General features: G+C 42.5%; 1 protein-coding gene across 3 annotated transcripts in view; it reads right to left on the bottom strand.

Moving 5' to 3' along the window:
• Positions 1-1,221: 1,221 nt before the first annotated feature.
• The window catches only part of LOC106583323 (protein FAM219A), a 33,176-nt gene continuing 18,101 nt past the window's right edge, over positions 1,222-16,296 (bottom strand). Inside the window, exons 1-6 of one of the 3 annotated variants that reach the window (XM_014167381.2) lie at positions 7,363-7,670; positions 6,978-7,080; positions 4,966-5,056; positions 4,000-4,083; positions 2,401-2,476; positions 1,222-1,877 (exon numbers count right to left, since the gene is read on the bottom strand). In XM_014167381.2, coding sequence (XP_014022856.1) covers positions 1,719-1,877; positions 2,401-2,476; positions 4,000-4,083; positions 4,966-5,056; positions 6,978-7,014 — 447 coding nt within the window. In that variant the 5' untranslated portion in view covers positions 7,015-7,080; positions 7,363-7,670 and the 3' untranslated portion in view covers positions 1,222-1,718. Of the gene's footprint in view, positions 1,878-2,400; positions 2,477-3,999; positions 4,084-4,965; positions 5,057-6,977; positions 7,081-7,362; positions 7,671-16,296 lie in introns of those variants that run through there. The other 2 variants (XM_014167380.2, XM_014167379.2) reach the window with 2 other exon arrangements.

Genomic DNA, 16,296 nt, shown 5'->3' on the forward strand with positions numbered 1-16,296 from the left:
AACATCTCATTCCAAAATCATGGCCATTAATATGGAGTTGGTCCCCTCTTTGCTGCTATAACAGCCTCCACTCTCCTGGGAAGGCTTTCCACTAGCAGTTGGAACATTGCTGCAGGGTCTTGCGTCAATTCAGCCACAAGAGCATTAGTGAGGTCGGGCACTGATGTAGGGTGATTAGGCCTGGCTTGCAGTCGGCGTTCCAATTCATCCCAAAGGTGTTCGATGGGGTTGAGGTCAGGGCTCTGTGCAGGCAAGTCAATTTCTTCCACACCAATCTCGACAAACCATTTCTGTATGGACCTTTCTTTGTGCACTGAGCCCTGGAAAGGGCCTTCCCCAAACTGTTACCACAAAGTTGGAAGCACAGAATCGTTTAGAATGTCATTGTATGCTGTAGCGTTAAGATTTTCCTTCACTGGAACTAAGGGGCCTAGCCCAAACCATGGAAAAACAGCCACAGACCATTATTCCTCACCCACCAAACTTTACAGTTGGCACCTATGCATTCGGGCAGGTAGCTTTCTCCTGGCATCCGCCAAACCCAGATTCGTCCGTCAGACTGCCAGATGGTGAAGCGTGATTCATCGCTCCAGAGAATGCATTTCCACTGCTCCAGAGTCCAATGGCGGCGAGCTTAACACCACTCAGCTGACACTTGGCATTGTGCATGGTGATTTTAGGCATGTGCTCGGCCATAGAATCCCATTTCATGAAGCTCCCGACGAACAGTTCTTGTGCTGATGTTGCTTCTAGAGGCAGTTTGGAACTCGGTAGTGAGTGTTGCAACCAATGACAGATGATTTTTACGAGCTACGTGCTTCAGCACTTGGCGGTCCCGTTCTGTGAGCTGGTGGCCTACCACTTCACAGCTGAGCCGTTGTTGCTCCTAGACGTTTCTATTTCACAATAACGGCTGACCGGGGCAGCTCTAGCAGGGCAGAAATTTGACGAACTGACTTGTTGGAAAGGTAGCATCCTATGATTGTGCCACGTTGAAAGTCACTGAGCTCTTCAGTAAGGCCATTCTATTGCCAATGTTTGTCTATGGAAATTGCATGGCTGTGTGCTCAATTTTATACTTCTGTCAGCAACGGGTGTCAACACCCCAATCAACTAATTTGAAGGGGTGTCCATATACTTTTGGCCATGTAGTGTATTTGCCAGACATTTGTGATTCCATGGTGTTTATGTATGTAGCTGTATTTCCTTAAATCTTTTAAATGTTGGCATACTGAACATGTTTTATTTTGGACATGATGCACACTTAGACAACTATTCATTCTGTTCAATCAAATGTTTGTTATTTTTCCATGCTCACAGTACATTGGCTGTTAATCCCTCCATACGTACCGTAACAGAAACAAAGACTTTCAGGAGGACATGCAAAGGCGAAGATCTATTCCACAACAGGCCATCTTGGAAACACTGCATTCTTGAGTCCTTCTTTTGTCTTTGTGTTTTATTCCAAGAATACTACTCAGACAAAAAAAACCTAGCACCTCACTGGAACGTAACAAACAAATGTAAGCACATGTCCTACCATAGGAGTACATATTTTGTGCATTTTCACCCTTTGCATATCCACACTAATTCCAATAGACCTATTCTTCTGTTTTTTCTCCCACACCGATCATTGCATTCTTTCTCCCTGCTGCCGCCCCAGTGGTGAGGTGAGCTCACTGCAGGGGGCGGAGTCATGGCATATATTGTGGGAGGGGCTATTGGATCTGGCAGGCTGAGGAGGTGGTGGCGTGGCAGCATATGCAGGTGGGGTTGACTGATTTGGGCGGGATCAGATCCAGATCCTCGTCATCAGGGATTTCGTCCAGCCGGTAACCGTCCTTCAGAAGCTGGATGTTGAGATCCTGGTTGATTTGCTGCAGGGGACAGAGGAAAAAAACATGATAATTTCACAATCATAGTAATAAGAACCACACATCTCATTATTGAGTTGAAATCTTACATGTTTTAGGTACAACATACGGAACTATAAAAATGCTATGGGTCGTGCTAGTGCTAGTCGTTGTATAGTCGTACACCTAACACCAAGTAATGGTGTCAAAAGATAAAACTGTAGTGACACTACAAGGAGAAAATGACAACTAAAACACATCTATAGACAAACACATATAGACAAATACATGAATAGAAATGAATGGTGATGAAGCATTATTGATGTCAGCAAGTGCTGATTGTAATGTATGGATAAATCATGACTGACAGAAACTCCTTAGTTATAAATTGACTAAAGTGAATGGTGGTCAGAGATGAGATACAGGTTACAGGAGAAAGGCCATGGGAATTAACATAAGCAGGACAGTGTCATCACAGGTTATGTAGTGCCTATGACAGCTTATAACAGGGTTGAGGTGACATTAGCTGTATGTAGTGCATAGATACCTGGTCCCTCAGACATCTCACCTCGGCTGAGGAGTATCCAGACGAAGAGTATCTGGACATGTCAAAGTCATCATCACTGAAACAAGAAAAGATGAATAAACAGGTTCCTGGACCTCCCTAACACCAGGGGGCAACAGAAACAAGATTGATAGCGACAGTAAAAGAAGTCAAACATCCGTAAATAATACAATATTGTGCTATGGAGCTTAATTTCTAGACAAAAAGAGAAGAAGTCTCAACTCATTTTGTGATACTTTTATTTACTTATTTAACCTTTATTTAACTAGGCAAGTCAGTTAAGAACAAATTATTATTTACAATGACGGATACTTTGGAAATTGTTGAGTGTTCAGTGTTTCAGGGTATACTCTCCCAGAAAGACTTACGAAAATCAAAATGCAGTGCTATGTTATTTTATATCTCCAGGCATCTCCCCAGTAGATAATAAGGTACCATAAAGACTGACATTTCAGAAGGATTCATTTATTCTAGCAAAGACAACCAGCAGAGACAATTTGAAACCTTCTGCTGATCCTGACTCCAGTAATGAGTCCGGATCAGCATTCTTAATGACGCTGAACTCTATCAGACACGCCCAAACTCAAGACAACAACCTCAACACAAACACGTACTGTATGCACTTTCATGTATTAATGCATGTGTTTACGTGTTTCTTAGTGTGCGTTTGAGTAAGGGCACATGACATAATACAAAAGCGTGTGTGAGCGAGAAGGAGACCGAGAACAACAATGAGAGTGAAATTGAGTGCGAGTGTGTGTAAGAGAGACAAAGTGAGAACAACAGAAAGAGAATAATTGAGGGACTGAGTGTGTATGCATAGCTGGAATAAGGGAGACAAACAAGTGTCTCTGTGTGTCAAAGAGAGAGAGAGAGAGAGAGAGAGCGAGCACATGACATTATCATTTGGATGGGTGCCAGAAAGCTGAGATCAGTAAAGGAGATCCCATCGGCTGAGAACATGATAGAAAATAACAACAACACAGGGTGGGGGACCCATGAATGCGTCCCAAATGGCACCCTATTACCTTTATAGTGCACTACTTTTGACAAGGGCCCTAATCAAAAGTAATGCACTATTAAGGGAATAGGGTGCCATTTGGGAGACAGACCATCTGTCTCACACACTACTACACTGTGCAGGGAGCACTGGGAGCACAGAAGGAGGGAGGACCCTGAGCTTCTTTTCCCGGCGGTCCAAATCACAAGCCCTCTAATCCGGCACACTGGGAGAAGATTTTTCCCTCATTTGGGAATGCCTCTGCCTTCTATAAGAGAGAGGCTTGGAGTGGAGCTGTAACTGCAAACAGGGCAAATAAACTTTTCTCGAGTCGTGTCACTCTTTTTTTCTGGCAGGGGCTACTCTTTCAGGCTGTATTGAATTCAGGAAAGTAGTTCCCCATGCATTGTGACCACGCTTTAAAAGGCTGAATGCTCACAGTGGATCTCTGGAAAAGGGCTGTTGGACGCCAGTTTTAGAGAAAGTAGCCCAAGACATTAGCAAGATGTGAGATGGGTTTCAATAAGGATTCTTTTTCTCACCTTGTTTAAATCCCAGAGTAACATTACATTCACTGTTACCTGTCTGTGTCCAGCGTTACCAGGGGCTTCTCATCCGGGCTGGTCTGGTCTAAAGAGGAGTAGCCTTTGTTTGGCACCACCAAACTAAAGAAGATGAGAGAAGAAAGACTTGGAGATTAGAAGCATAAAACATAGGAGGTGTGTGAAGAGGAGGTGAGAGCCACAAACCCTGTAATCAAATTTAGCAGAAGATAAATGGGGTACTCCTCAAAGTCAAATCTTAGCTAAATTCCAGTTACTGTGGCGCCAAAATGATGATATTCTGGTTTCTGGGTTTCTCTTCCGATCTCTTGAATACAATAGACACATGGCTAAATCTGGGACAAAACTGGGATATCATAAATACCATGAACCAGCCTCAACCTCAGCAGCAGCAACTGTCCTAGTCAGCCACAGCAGGGGTTAGCACTCTCCTAGCCTGGTTAGTGCGCTTTGGGGTAATCTCTGGCCTCCAGGCTATTGTGGCTGCTGCCTATACACTGGGGCTCTGGGTTTAGGGGGAGCTGCTCTAACATATCTGCTAATCCACCCAGGGACTAGGATTACAGACAAAGGGAAAGGGGCCCTGTTAGTGGGTTTGACTGAACCAGGCCATAGTTTTTCAACGAAAGTGAGTCTGAATTTAACATTAACAATCCACAAGGATACCATTTCTAAAGTCCCTGTTTTAATATTAATTGTTTATGTTTTGTGTTTTAAATGTTAAGTGTCATCATAAACACTGGTTGCCAGTCCCCTTGCAGGGTTGGTGCAGACATTCTTTGAATTGCTGTTCTTTCTCTGCGTAAGAGTTTACAGACAAAACCTTTCTCTAACTTGTTATAGAATTTCAAATTGAAGGGACTATACAAAATGTTACAAAAAAAGTCAACCAAGCACCAAGCTGCCTTGAAGTGACTTCGGTACAAATAATAAAAAGAGCATGTTAAAAGCATAGGAAACCAATAGTGTGATCTTTATTGTTACCGTGTTCTGGCCATGACGTTGTTCTTCTTAGGTTGGTGGTTGACGGGGCTATTCTTTACTGATCCCTTCCTGGCCAGCTCTCTCTGTTTCTCTGCCAATCACAGGAGATTCCATCATATATATGAATGAAACTGTCACCCCATTCATTGTCATCCGGGGAGTCATTCCTGCTCAACACACAGTACTCAACTCAGAGCCTCCAGTTTCAGTGCAGACCGAATCGTTTTGCTATCTGACTGTAACGATGACTGTAAACCCATCCCCCTTCTTCGATCTGTATCTGGTGAAATACTTCTACCCTTTTCCACAATGCATTCCATTTAATTGCTTGTTCATCTGCTTGTATTCATGTAGTGCAGGGATGGGCAACTTTGATGGGGGTGGGGGCCACAAAAATCTGAACTCATCATGAGGGACCACAGTTGCTCACGGGTCTGCAATTCATGCAATTCTATTCATTTTCCCATGGGGAGAGCAAAATTAACTGTTTTACAGCAAATTTTCTGCAATTATACACATTTTGAGACTGGCTAACAAAATCAATGGGGGCCCCTCGGACGGTAATTCGGCCAGCTGTCTGCTAGACTAACTTACCAAACTAAAATTGTTAAGTTGACATGGTATAATTGAGTGACTATCAGTGACTGACATAACATGAGAAAAAGCCAAATTTCGAAATTGCTCCTTGTGTATTCTACTATTCTAACTTGCAACAGTTAGTCACCGACTGAGTAAAACAATTAAATAAGTTGCCCATTCCTGCTTTAGTTGGTCTATCATTTATTTGTTAGCATTCAGGTCTATCACTACCGTCACCTGAAAATGACTAAAATCAATATAAGTAGGCAACTGCACTGCAACACTGGTTGTGCTGACACAGAACACTGTGGTCTTTGATACCTCATTTAAGCCTAGCCCTACTGGAGGGGCATGTCAGTAGTTATTGTAAACTTTGGGCTTGACTTCTATATGACTAACACACTGTGGCATGTGTGCTTGGAATTCCCCTGCAGTGCAGTAAAGAATAACCAAGCTGCCAAGAGATGATTGTGATGCAAAGCCCAATTACCATAAACCTGACACTTTATTAATTTAATCTCTGAAGCACAGTGCTGCTGACCAACTGAGTGCAGGAGAGACAGAGGGAGGGATGGAGATATGGTTATGGGATTGTAAGTTGTCACCTCATTGCTCTTTCAAAGTTGTTGCCCCAGAATACAGTGAGTAAATGCAGCCTGTCACTGCTAGACTGTCTATCAATCAAAGAGGACCTTTATGTGGCTCCGGCAGAATCTGGGTATTGGCTTTGGCCAATAAACTCCAAACAACCATAGCAATGCTCAGGAAGATTAATACACTAAAACTTTATTAGGCCTATTCATGGAGGAAACAGCCCAGATATTCATATTCAACTATGACATTATCAGTCAGTAACTCAGAACCTATTTCGACAGCTCTATGCCGAAACATTCCACACAACGTGGTAAAGGAATAATGTTACAGAGATACAGTTCATGCCAAAGAAAAATGTCATCACTTCAGTGCATCTGGCAGAACCTGCCTTTCTACATGGTTCATGCATGAAGTGCTGCATGTAGCCCGATAGGAAGAAAAGCAGTATCAAAACTGTGAAGGTTCAATCCCACTTTCGTATACGCCCATAATAAATATTTATTGTGTTCATTCAAAGAACACAACGTTGTTGCAAAATAATAGATGAACTACTGACTGAGAGAATTACTTAATTAACTTATTAAAAGGGATACTGCGAGATTCTGGCAATGAAGACATTTTTCAATTCATGAATTCACTCAAATGCTACAGACTGAATGATTTAAAAATGGATAGACAGAGATGGTCTTAGTGAAGGTCACCATGTGTTGGTAAACACAGGCAGTGATGCTGTACATATGTAGGGAACGAGGAGTGGAGAGGTGTGTGTGTGTGTGTGTGTGTGTGTGTGTGTGTGTGTGTGTGTGTGTGTCTGGTGGAGACGCTATAATAAGGCTCACCTATTTTCATTTGCAGTGGGGAGGGCTTGTAGTTCATGGCCACCGTTTCACCTTCTCTAGTGTCAGAGTTGGCCTCAGAGGTGTCGGATGCTGCTGGGTCCTGCTGCAGAACAAAAACAGATGATATTTTTTCCATGTTTGATAAGGAAATGTTCTATTAGATGTTTTCAAATTTCAAGATTTGCTGTGGTTGTTTTACATTTGACTCCTACGGCACAAATCTGCTTCCATATACAACAGCCCTATTTTCAATTCCAAAACAGGCAAACCATTGCAGCATAACAACAGGTGGAAATAGGGGGGGGTATATTTTACTGTTTAGGTTAGCCTCTGCTCACGTGATGTGAAAGCCGGTGAAGTTCAGTATGTGTAAGGGTATATGTACCTGCCTGTGACTCTGCTAGGTCAGTTGCCACTGCCAGAGCACTCTAATGGCGAGGCTGGGCTGGGAGTAGGCCAGTGTGGCTTTCTGTGAGTGATGTCACCCGGGGGTCTGTGACAGAACAGAGGGTATTCCTATTGGAGCTCCAGTGGTAAGAGAGAGGGATGAGCGTCCCAAATGGCACCCTATTCTCTAAAAAGTGAATTAAATTTGAGTAGTGCACGATAAAGGGAATAGGGTGCCACTTGGGACACAGCCAAGAGCTGCTGGGCGGTTGAGGGTCTGGTTGGCTGGCTGGTCGGCCTACTCCACTGACAGAGCCCTGCATTATGTTCACCAAAAGCCTGGCCCTGTTACAGCCAGCTAAAGTAGGCCGGAGTGGAGAACCCACATGGGCGAGGCCTGCAAGGCAGCCTGAAAAAAACCGCTGCATTCTCTTCAGGGAAGTAACTGGCTGACGTGTTGAAACAACAGACCACTAACAAGCAGCACAGCAGGCAGAGCCTGAAACGACTCCCTCCCTCCCAGTTTTCCCATTCTGCTGCCTTCAGTTTAACAAGCAGTTTATCACATTTAAACAGGTACTGTGTAGAGTCTACACTGTAGACAGACATGCCATTAAGCAATAGCCTACATTTTGGTATTTGGTATTTCATTAGGATCCCCATTAGCTGTTGCAAAAGCAGAAGCTACTCTTACTTGGGTCCACAAAAAACATGAGACATGACATACAGTGCATTCGGAAAGTATTCAGACCCCAAATTTTGTTACTTTATAGCCTTATTCTAAAATGTATTAAAATTGTTTTATTTTCTCCTCATCAATCTACACACAATACCCCCTAATGATAAAGCAAAAATAGGTTTTTCTTTTTCTGTACAAATGTATATTCAAATATAAACTGAAATATCACATTTACGTAAAATTAATCAACAAGAACAGCTCAAGGACAGAACTACATCAAACAATGTTTTAAAGGCACACGTAGCCTACACGTCAATACATACACACAAACTATCTAGGTCAAATAGGGGAGAGGCGTTGTGCAGTGAGGTGTTGCTTTATCTGTTTTTTAAAACCAGGTTTGCTGTTCAATGCAAAAATGTTCCATGCAAAATTTGGCTCTATATAATACTTTTTAGAATTTGTTTTGGGATTTGGGGACTGTGAAAAGACCCCTGGTGGCATGTCTGGTGGGGTAAGTGTGTGTGTAAACAATTTGGGATTTTCAACACGAATGTTTCTTATAAAAATAAGCAGTTTCTCCTCAACTCTTAGCAAAGAGAGACTGGCATGCGTAGCATTTATATCAGCCCTCTGGTTACAATGAAGAGCAAGACGTGCCGCTTTGTTCTGGGCCAGGTGCAGCTTAACTAGGTCTTTCCTTGTCGCACTCGACCACACAACTGGACAGTAATCAAAATAAGACTAAACTAGAGCCTGCAGGATTTGCTTTTTGGAGAGTTGTGTCAAAAAAGCAGAGCATCTTTTTATTACGGACAGACCTCTCCCCATCTTTACAACCATTGAATCTATATGTTTTGACATGACAGTTTACAATGTAAGGTAACAGCAAGTAATTTAATCTCATCAACTTGTTCAACTGCCACACCATTCATTACCAGATTCAGCTGAGGTCTAGAACTTAGGAAATGATTTGTACCAAATACAATGCTCTTAGTTTTAGAGATGTTCAGGACCTGTTTATTATTGGCCACCCACTTCAAAACAGACTGCAACTTTCTGTTAAGGGTTACAGTGATTTCATTAGCTGTGGTTGCTGATGGGTATATGTGACCGACCGGCTCAAATCGGTCTTACGTAGCAAAATGTAAAATTGTGTGTTTTTTTTTACAATGGATAAAAGTAGAGACTCAAAGATACAAAATGGTATATCAAACACTACAGTTGAGGAACAATGGGAAAGTAATTTTGCTTTGAAAGTTCATAAACTTGTAAACTCACTTTTGAGAAAATGGCCTTTGAATGTTTTGGTACTACTACTGGAGAACACTTCTTTGTCTACACCCATTCAGCATCGTTCACACCCTCTTAAGCTTTAGCCAAACTCTTTAAGGGGTGATCCGAGTGTTCTGCAATAACAACAGCAGTCAAGCACACCTTTAAAGACATTTATTATACACAGATTCAAAATAGCTATAGATAACAAATTTGGGTTTTGTGGTTGTGACTCTTGACCATTTACTTTGGGACTGTTCTTATGTCAGAAGATTTTGGAGTGAGTTAGAAGATTTTATTTTAAAAGGAACTACGATTAAAGTTTATTTGAAAGACTCTGATATTATGTTTTATTTTGATCCAAATGATATGGACCCTGACTGAAACTTTCATTGTTAATTTGTTTATTTTTCATGGCAGGTTCTTTATCCATAAAATGAAGTGGGCAGAGAACAAACCCCTCTTCACACTGTTTAAAAGATAGAATTGAAATATTATTTTGAAATCATCAGTAAGTCTAAAAACCAAAAAGCAAAATGTACCATCAAAAATTAAAAATGTATCTCGTTATGCCCAGCTAACAATGACCTGTCGGTCCGCCAGCGTTTTTTGGGTGGGTGGCACACCGTCAGTGGCTCGCAGCGGTCGGGCCTCCGGCAGCAGCATCAGGCAAGCCGATAGTCGACAATCGCTCATCTGTTCACTACTGTTTCTTGAGCGGCAAGCCACTATGCTAGGCGGAGGTCTGACCTTTAGTGGATGAACTTCGGCATGTCGATATGCGGACCGTTGTGTGCGACCTGCTGTAACACCTTCTCGTAAATTGAATAAGTACTGCTACTATCGCTGAAAACAATATAAATATATACAGTTGAAGTCGGAAGTTTACATACACCTTCGCCAAATACATTTAAACTCAGTTTTTCACAATTCCTGACATTTAATCCTAGTAAAAACACCCTGTCTTAGGTCAGTTAGGATCACCACTTTATTTTAAGAATGTGAAATGTCAGAATAATAGTAGAGAATTATTTATTTCAGCTTTTATTTCTTTCATCACATTCCCAGTGGGTCAGAAGTTTACATACACTCAATTAGTATTTGGTAGCATTGCCTTTAAATTGTTTAACTTGGGTCAAAAGTTTCAGGTTGCCTTCCACAAGCTTCCCACAATAAGTTGAGTGAATTTTGGCCCATTCCTCCTGACAGAGCTGTGGTAACTGAGTCAGGTTTGTAGGCCTCCTTGCTCGCTCACGCTTTTTCAGTTCTGCCCACACATTTTCTATAGGATTGAGGTCAGGGCTTTGTGACGGCCACTCCAATACCTTGACTTTGTTGTCCTTAAGCCATTTTGCCACAACTTTGGAAGTATGCTTGGGGTCATTGTCCATTTGGAAGACCCATTTGAGACCAAGCTTTAACTTCCTGACTGATGTCTTGAGATGTTGCTTCAATATATCCACATAATTTTTCTACCTCATGATGCCATCTATTTTGTGAAGTGCACCAGTCCCTGCTGCAGCAAAGCACCCCCACAACATGATGCTGCCACCCCTGTGCTTCACGGATGGGATGGTATTCTTCGGCTTGCAAGCCTCCCCCTTTTTCCTCCAAACATAACGATGGTCATTATGGCCAAACAGTTCTATTTTTGTTTCAACAGACCAGAGGACATTTCTCCAAAAAGTACAATCTTTGTCCCCATGTACAGTTGAAAACCAGTCTGGCTTTTTCATGGCGGTTTTGCAGCAGTGGCTTCTTCCTTTCTGAGCGGCCTTTCAGGTTATGTCGATATAGGACTCGTTTTACTGTGGATGTAGATACTTTTGTACCCGTTTCCTCCAGCATCTTCACAAGATCCTTTGCTGTTGTTCTGGGATTGATTTGCACTTTTCGCACCAAAGTACGTTCATCTCTAGGAGACAGAACGCTTCTCATTCCTGAGCGGTATGGCGGCTGCGTGGTCCCATGGTGTTTATACTTGTGTACAATTGTTAGTAGAGATGAACGTGGTACCTTCAGGCGTTTGGAAATTGCTCCCAAGGATGAACCAGACTTGTGGAGGATGATTTATTTTGATTTTCCCATGATTTCAAGAAAAGAGACACTGAGTTTGAAGGTAGGCCTTGAAATTCATCCACAGGTACACCTCCAATTGACTCAAATGATGTCAATTAGCCTATCAGAAGCTTCTAAAGCCATGACATCATTTTCTGGAATTTTCCAAGCTGTTTAAAGGCGCAGTCAACTTAGTGTATGTAAACTTCTGACCCACTGGAATTGTGATACAGTGAATTATAAGTGAAATAATCTGTCTGTAAAAAATTGTTGGAAAAATTACTTGTGTCATCCACAAAGTAGATGTCTTAAGCGGCTTGCCAAAACTATAGTTTGTTAACCAGAAATTTGCGGAGTGGTTGAAAAACAAGTTTTAATGACTCCAACCTAAGTGTATGTAAACTTCCGACTTCAACGGTATATATATATATATATATATATATTTTTTTTTTTTATTATTTTTTTTAATATAAACCACAGTCTCAACGTCAACAGTGAACAGGCGACTCCGGGATGCTGGCCTTCTAGGCAGAGTTTCAAAGAAAAAAACATCTCATACTGGCGAATAAAAATAAAAGATTAAGATGGGCAAAAGAACACAGACACTGGACTGAGGAACTCTGCCTAGAAGGCCAGCATCCCGGAGTCGCCTCTTCACTGTTGACGTTGAGACTGGTGTTTTGCTGGTACTAATTAATGAAACTGCCAATTGAGGACTTGTGAGTCGTCTGTTTCTCAAACTAGACACTGTAATGTACTTGTCCTCTTGCTCAGTTGTGCACCGGGGCCTCCCACTCCTCTTTCTATTCTTGTTAGAGCCAATTTACGCTGTTCTGTGAAGGGAGTAGTACACAGCGTTGTACGAGATCTTCAGATTCCTGGCAATTTCTCACATGGAATAGCCTTAATTTCTCAGAACAAGAATAGACTGACGAGTTTCAGAAGAAAGTTATTCGTTTCTGGCCATTTTGAGCCTGCAATCGAACCCACAAATGCTGATGCTCCAGATACTCAACTAGTCTAAAGGCCAGTTTTATTGCTTCTTCAATCAACACAACAGTTTTCAGCTGTACTAACATAATTGCAAAAGGGTTTTCTAATGATACACTTGGATTAGCTAACACAACGTGCCATTTGAACACAGGAGTGATGGTTGCTGATAATGGGCCTCTGTACGCCTATGTAGATATTCCATAAAAAAAATTGCAGTTTCCAGCTACAATAGTCATTTACAACATTAACAATGTCTACACTGTATTTCTGATCAATTTCATGTTATTTTAATGGACAAAAATGTTTGCTTTTCTTTCAAAAACAAGGCAATTTCTAAGTGACCTCAAACTTTTGAACGATAGTGTAGATGTTACAGACCTACAAACAGTGCAGGCTCTGACTTTAGGCCCCTAGGCAATCTTTTCTGTAAAGTCTTCCTTAGTTCTCAGTTTCCATTAAGAAATGTTACAATGTTCTAAACAAGTTTAAAAATAAGATACATTTCTCTCAATCGTTGGTGGAATAACTTGATCAGAGATGATGAGTCTGTTAAATGTTCTAACTGAAGATTCATGCCAACCAGGGAATGCATTTAAACTGAATATGGACACAAACCACCCTGTGTCTGTGGGGATATCATTGTGTGTGTGTTGCTTAAGGTATTGAAGATGGACAGGAGGGTTTCATGTCTAATGTTGTGGGGCTCATGTGCTAGTGGAGCTTGAGGGTGAGTGATGTCGTCAACATCTTTCAGGAACCAGACAGCATAGAGAAGTCCTGTTGAAGAAATGCCACAATTTAAGATCCATAGACTTTCAAAACAATTGTTTAACGTATGAATTTCCGCCTTTTTCCCCCATCATGATATTCTAAGCAATGTAAAGCTGACAGGTAATGGTATACACAATATGTAGTGTTGATTTGATACTACATACCAATTCAGTTTATGGTTGGACAACAAAGCAACAGCTATGGATGACAAATCCCCCCCAAAATCCTGAGCTGTCCTCCCCTGCCCTCCATCACTGCAAGATATCTATCTCTAAAATAATGAATCCTAGTTGTCATACCGGAGCTTTGAGCCTGAGGAACAAGGTCAAGAATCCACAAATTCAAGCTAACATTAACCCTACACCCAATCAAAACACCCCATTAAATGGTTCAAAAGGTTGTACCAATCATGCCATTCATATGGGGATATGTGGTACCACAAAGCAGGTAAGGGGCACCTTTTAATGGTGATTCGCAAACCACACAGAAGGTAAAGGACGCCTTTTAATGGTGATTCATAACCTTTTGAGAATTAGGGTGCAGGTCCGCAATGGAAGACCAATCTCCGAAATATGTATTGGAATGACTATAAGGCTTTACATGAACTTCACATGAAGTCGTACGATGTTTACACTTCTGGGAATCAAGCAGTAAAGGTACTCATACCAACTGTATACAACACCATAATTCTCGAAAGGTTATGAATCACCATTAAAAGGCGCCCTTTACCTGCTGTGTGGTCCGTGTGGTACCACATATAAACGTTGTCCTGTGGAATCCTCTGGAGAGAAAAGCACATCATCTGGATCACCTTGCTCGCACATCGGTCTCTATTAAAACCCAGTCGGCGTCTCTGAGGTCCCAGTAGAAAGCCAAGGTGAATTGATGTCACCTAAAAATTCATGTAAGTTATATGAGAAATTAAAGTACGTTTAAGTTATGGTTATTGTTTGATATGTTAAATCATGACAAACAGTATGGCTAAGGTTAATGTTAACAAGGACCCTAGGAACTGTCATATGTCAATAAGTCAATAATGCCTTCAGGGCTAACGTTAAGGACTTCAAGTTAGTTGACGGACGCTAACGTTAGACTAGCTAATGTAACGTTAGCTAAGTTGGCAGACAACTTTAGGTTTGGCCAACTAACGTTACATGGACAATAAAAGTGCCCTACAGTTGTCCGGTAACACGAACAATAAAAGGGAGCCAGAAAGTTAACATTTAGCAGGTTACTGTTTGTAAATTGACAAAGTTTAAAAATAGTAAAGCGATTTGCTTAGTTAGCTAGCTCAAATCAAATTTTATTTGTCACATGTGCCGAATACAACAAGTGTAGACCTTACCGTGAAATGCTTACTTACAAGCCCTTAACCAACTATGCAGTTCAAGAAGAGAAGAAAATATTTACCAAATAAAGTAATGTAAAAAAGAATAAAAAGTAACACAATAATATAACAACAAAGAGGCTTTATACAGGGAGTACCGGTACCGAGTCAGTGTGCGGGGGTATAGGTTAGAGGTAATTTGTACATGGAGGGAGTGGGGGTATCAATGTAATAGTCCGATGGCCATTTGATTAATTGTTCAGCAGTCTTATGGCTTGGGGGAAGAAGGTGTTAAGGAGCCTTTTGGTCCTAGCCTTGGCGCTCCGGTACCGCTAGCCATGAGGTAGCAGAGAAAACAGTCTGACTTGGGTGACCTGAGTCTTGACAATTCTATGGGCTTTACTCTGACACCGCCTATTATATAGGTCCTGGATGGCAGGAAGATTGGCCCCAGTGATGTACTGGGCCGTACGCATTACCCTCTGTAGCGCCTTACGGTCAGATGCCGAGCTGTTGCCATACCAGGCGGTGATGCAACCGGTCAGGATGCTCTCGATGGTGCAGCTGTAGAACTTTTTGAGGATCTCAGGTCCCAAGCCAAATCTTTTCAGTCTCCTGAGGGGGAAAAGGTTTTGTCGTGCCCTCTTCACGAATGTCTTGGTGTGTTTGCACCATGATAGATCTTCGGTGATGTGGACACCAAACTCTCGACCACTCCACTACAGCCCTGTTGATGTTAATGGGGGCCTGTTCGACCTGCCTTTTCCTGTAGTCTACGATCAGCTCCTTTGTCTTGCTCACATTAAGGGAGACGTTGTTGTCCTGGCACCAAGCTGCCAGGTCTCTGACCTCCTCCCTATAGGCCGTCTCATCGTTGCTGGTGATCAGGCCTACCACTGTTGTATCGTCAGCAAACTTAATGATGGTGTTGGAGTCGTGTTTTGCCACGCAGTCGTGGGTGAACAGGGAATACAGGAGGGGACTAAGTACACACCCCTGAGGGGCCCCAGTGTTGAGGATCAGAGTGGCAGACGTGTTGTTGCCTACCCTTACCACCTGGGGTCGGCCCGTCAGGAAGTCCAGGATCCAGTTGCAGAGGGAGGTGTTTAGTCCCAGGATCCTAAGCTAAGTGATGAGCTTCGTGGGCACTATGGTGTTGAACGCTGAGCTGTAGTCAATGAACAGCATTCTCACATAGGTGTTTATTTTGTCCAGGTGGGAAAGGGCAGTGTGGAGTGCGATTGCGTCATCTGTGGATGATGATGGGGCGGTATACGAATTGGAGTGGATCTAGGGTATCTGGGAGGATGCTGTTGATGGGAGCCATGATGGGCCTTTCAAAGCACTTCATGGCTACCGAAGTGAGTGCTACGGGGCGGTAATCATTTAGGCAGCTTACCTTCGCTTCCTTGGGCACAGGGGCTATGGTGGTCTGCTTGAAATGTAGGTATTACAGACTCAGTCAGGGAGAGGTTGAAAATGTCAATGAAGACACTTGCCAGTTGGTCCACGCATGCTTTGAGAACACGTCCTGGTAATCCATCTAGCCCCGCGTCTTTGTGAATGTTGACCTGTTTAAAGGTCTTGCTCACATCGGCTACCGAGAGCGTTATCACACAGTCACCCAGACTGGTGCTCTTGTGTATGATTCAGTGTTGCTTGCCTCGAAGCGAGCATAAAAAGGCATTTCGCTCATCTGGTAGGCACGCGTTACTGGGCAGCTTGCGTCTGGGTTTCCCTTTGTAGTCCGTAATCGTTTTCAAGCCCTGCCACATCTGACGAGCATCAGAACCGGTGTAGTAGGATTCAATTTTAATGCTGTATTAATG

The sequence above is a fragment of the Salmo salar genome, chromosome ssa22 (genome assembly GCF_905237065.1).
Source record: "Salmo salar chromosome ssa22, Ssal_v3.1, whole genome shotgun sequence".
Lineage (NCBI taxonomy): Eukaryota > Metazoa > Chordata > Actinopteri > Salmoniformes > Salmonidae > Salmo > Salmo salar.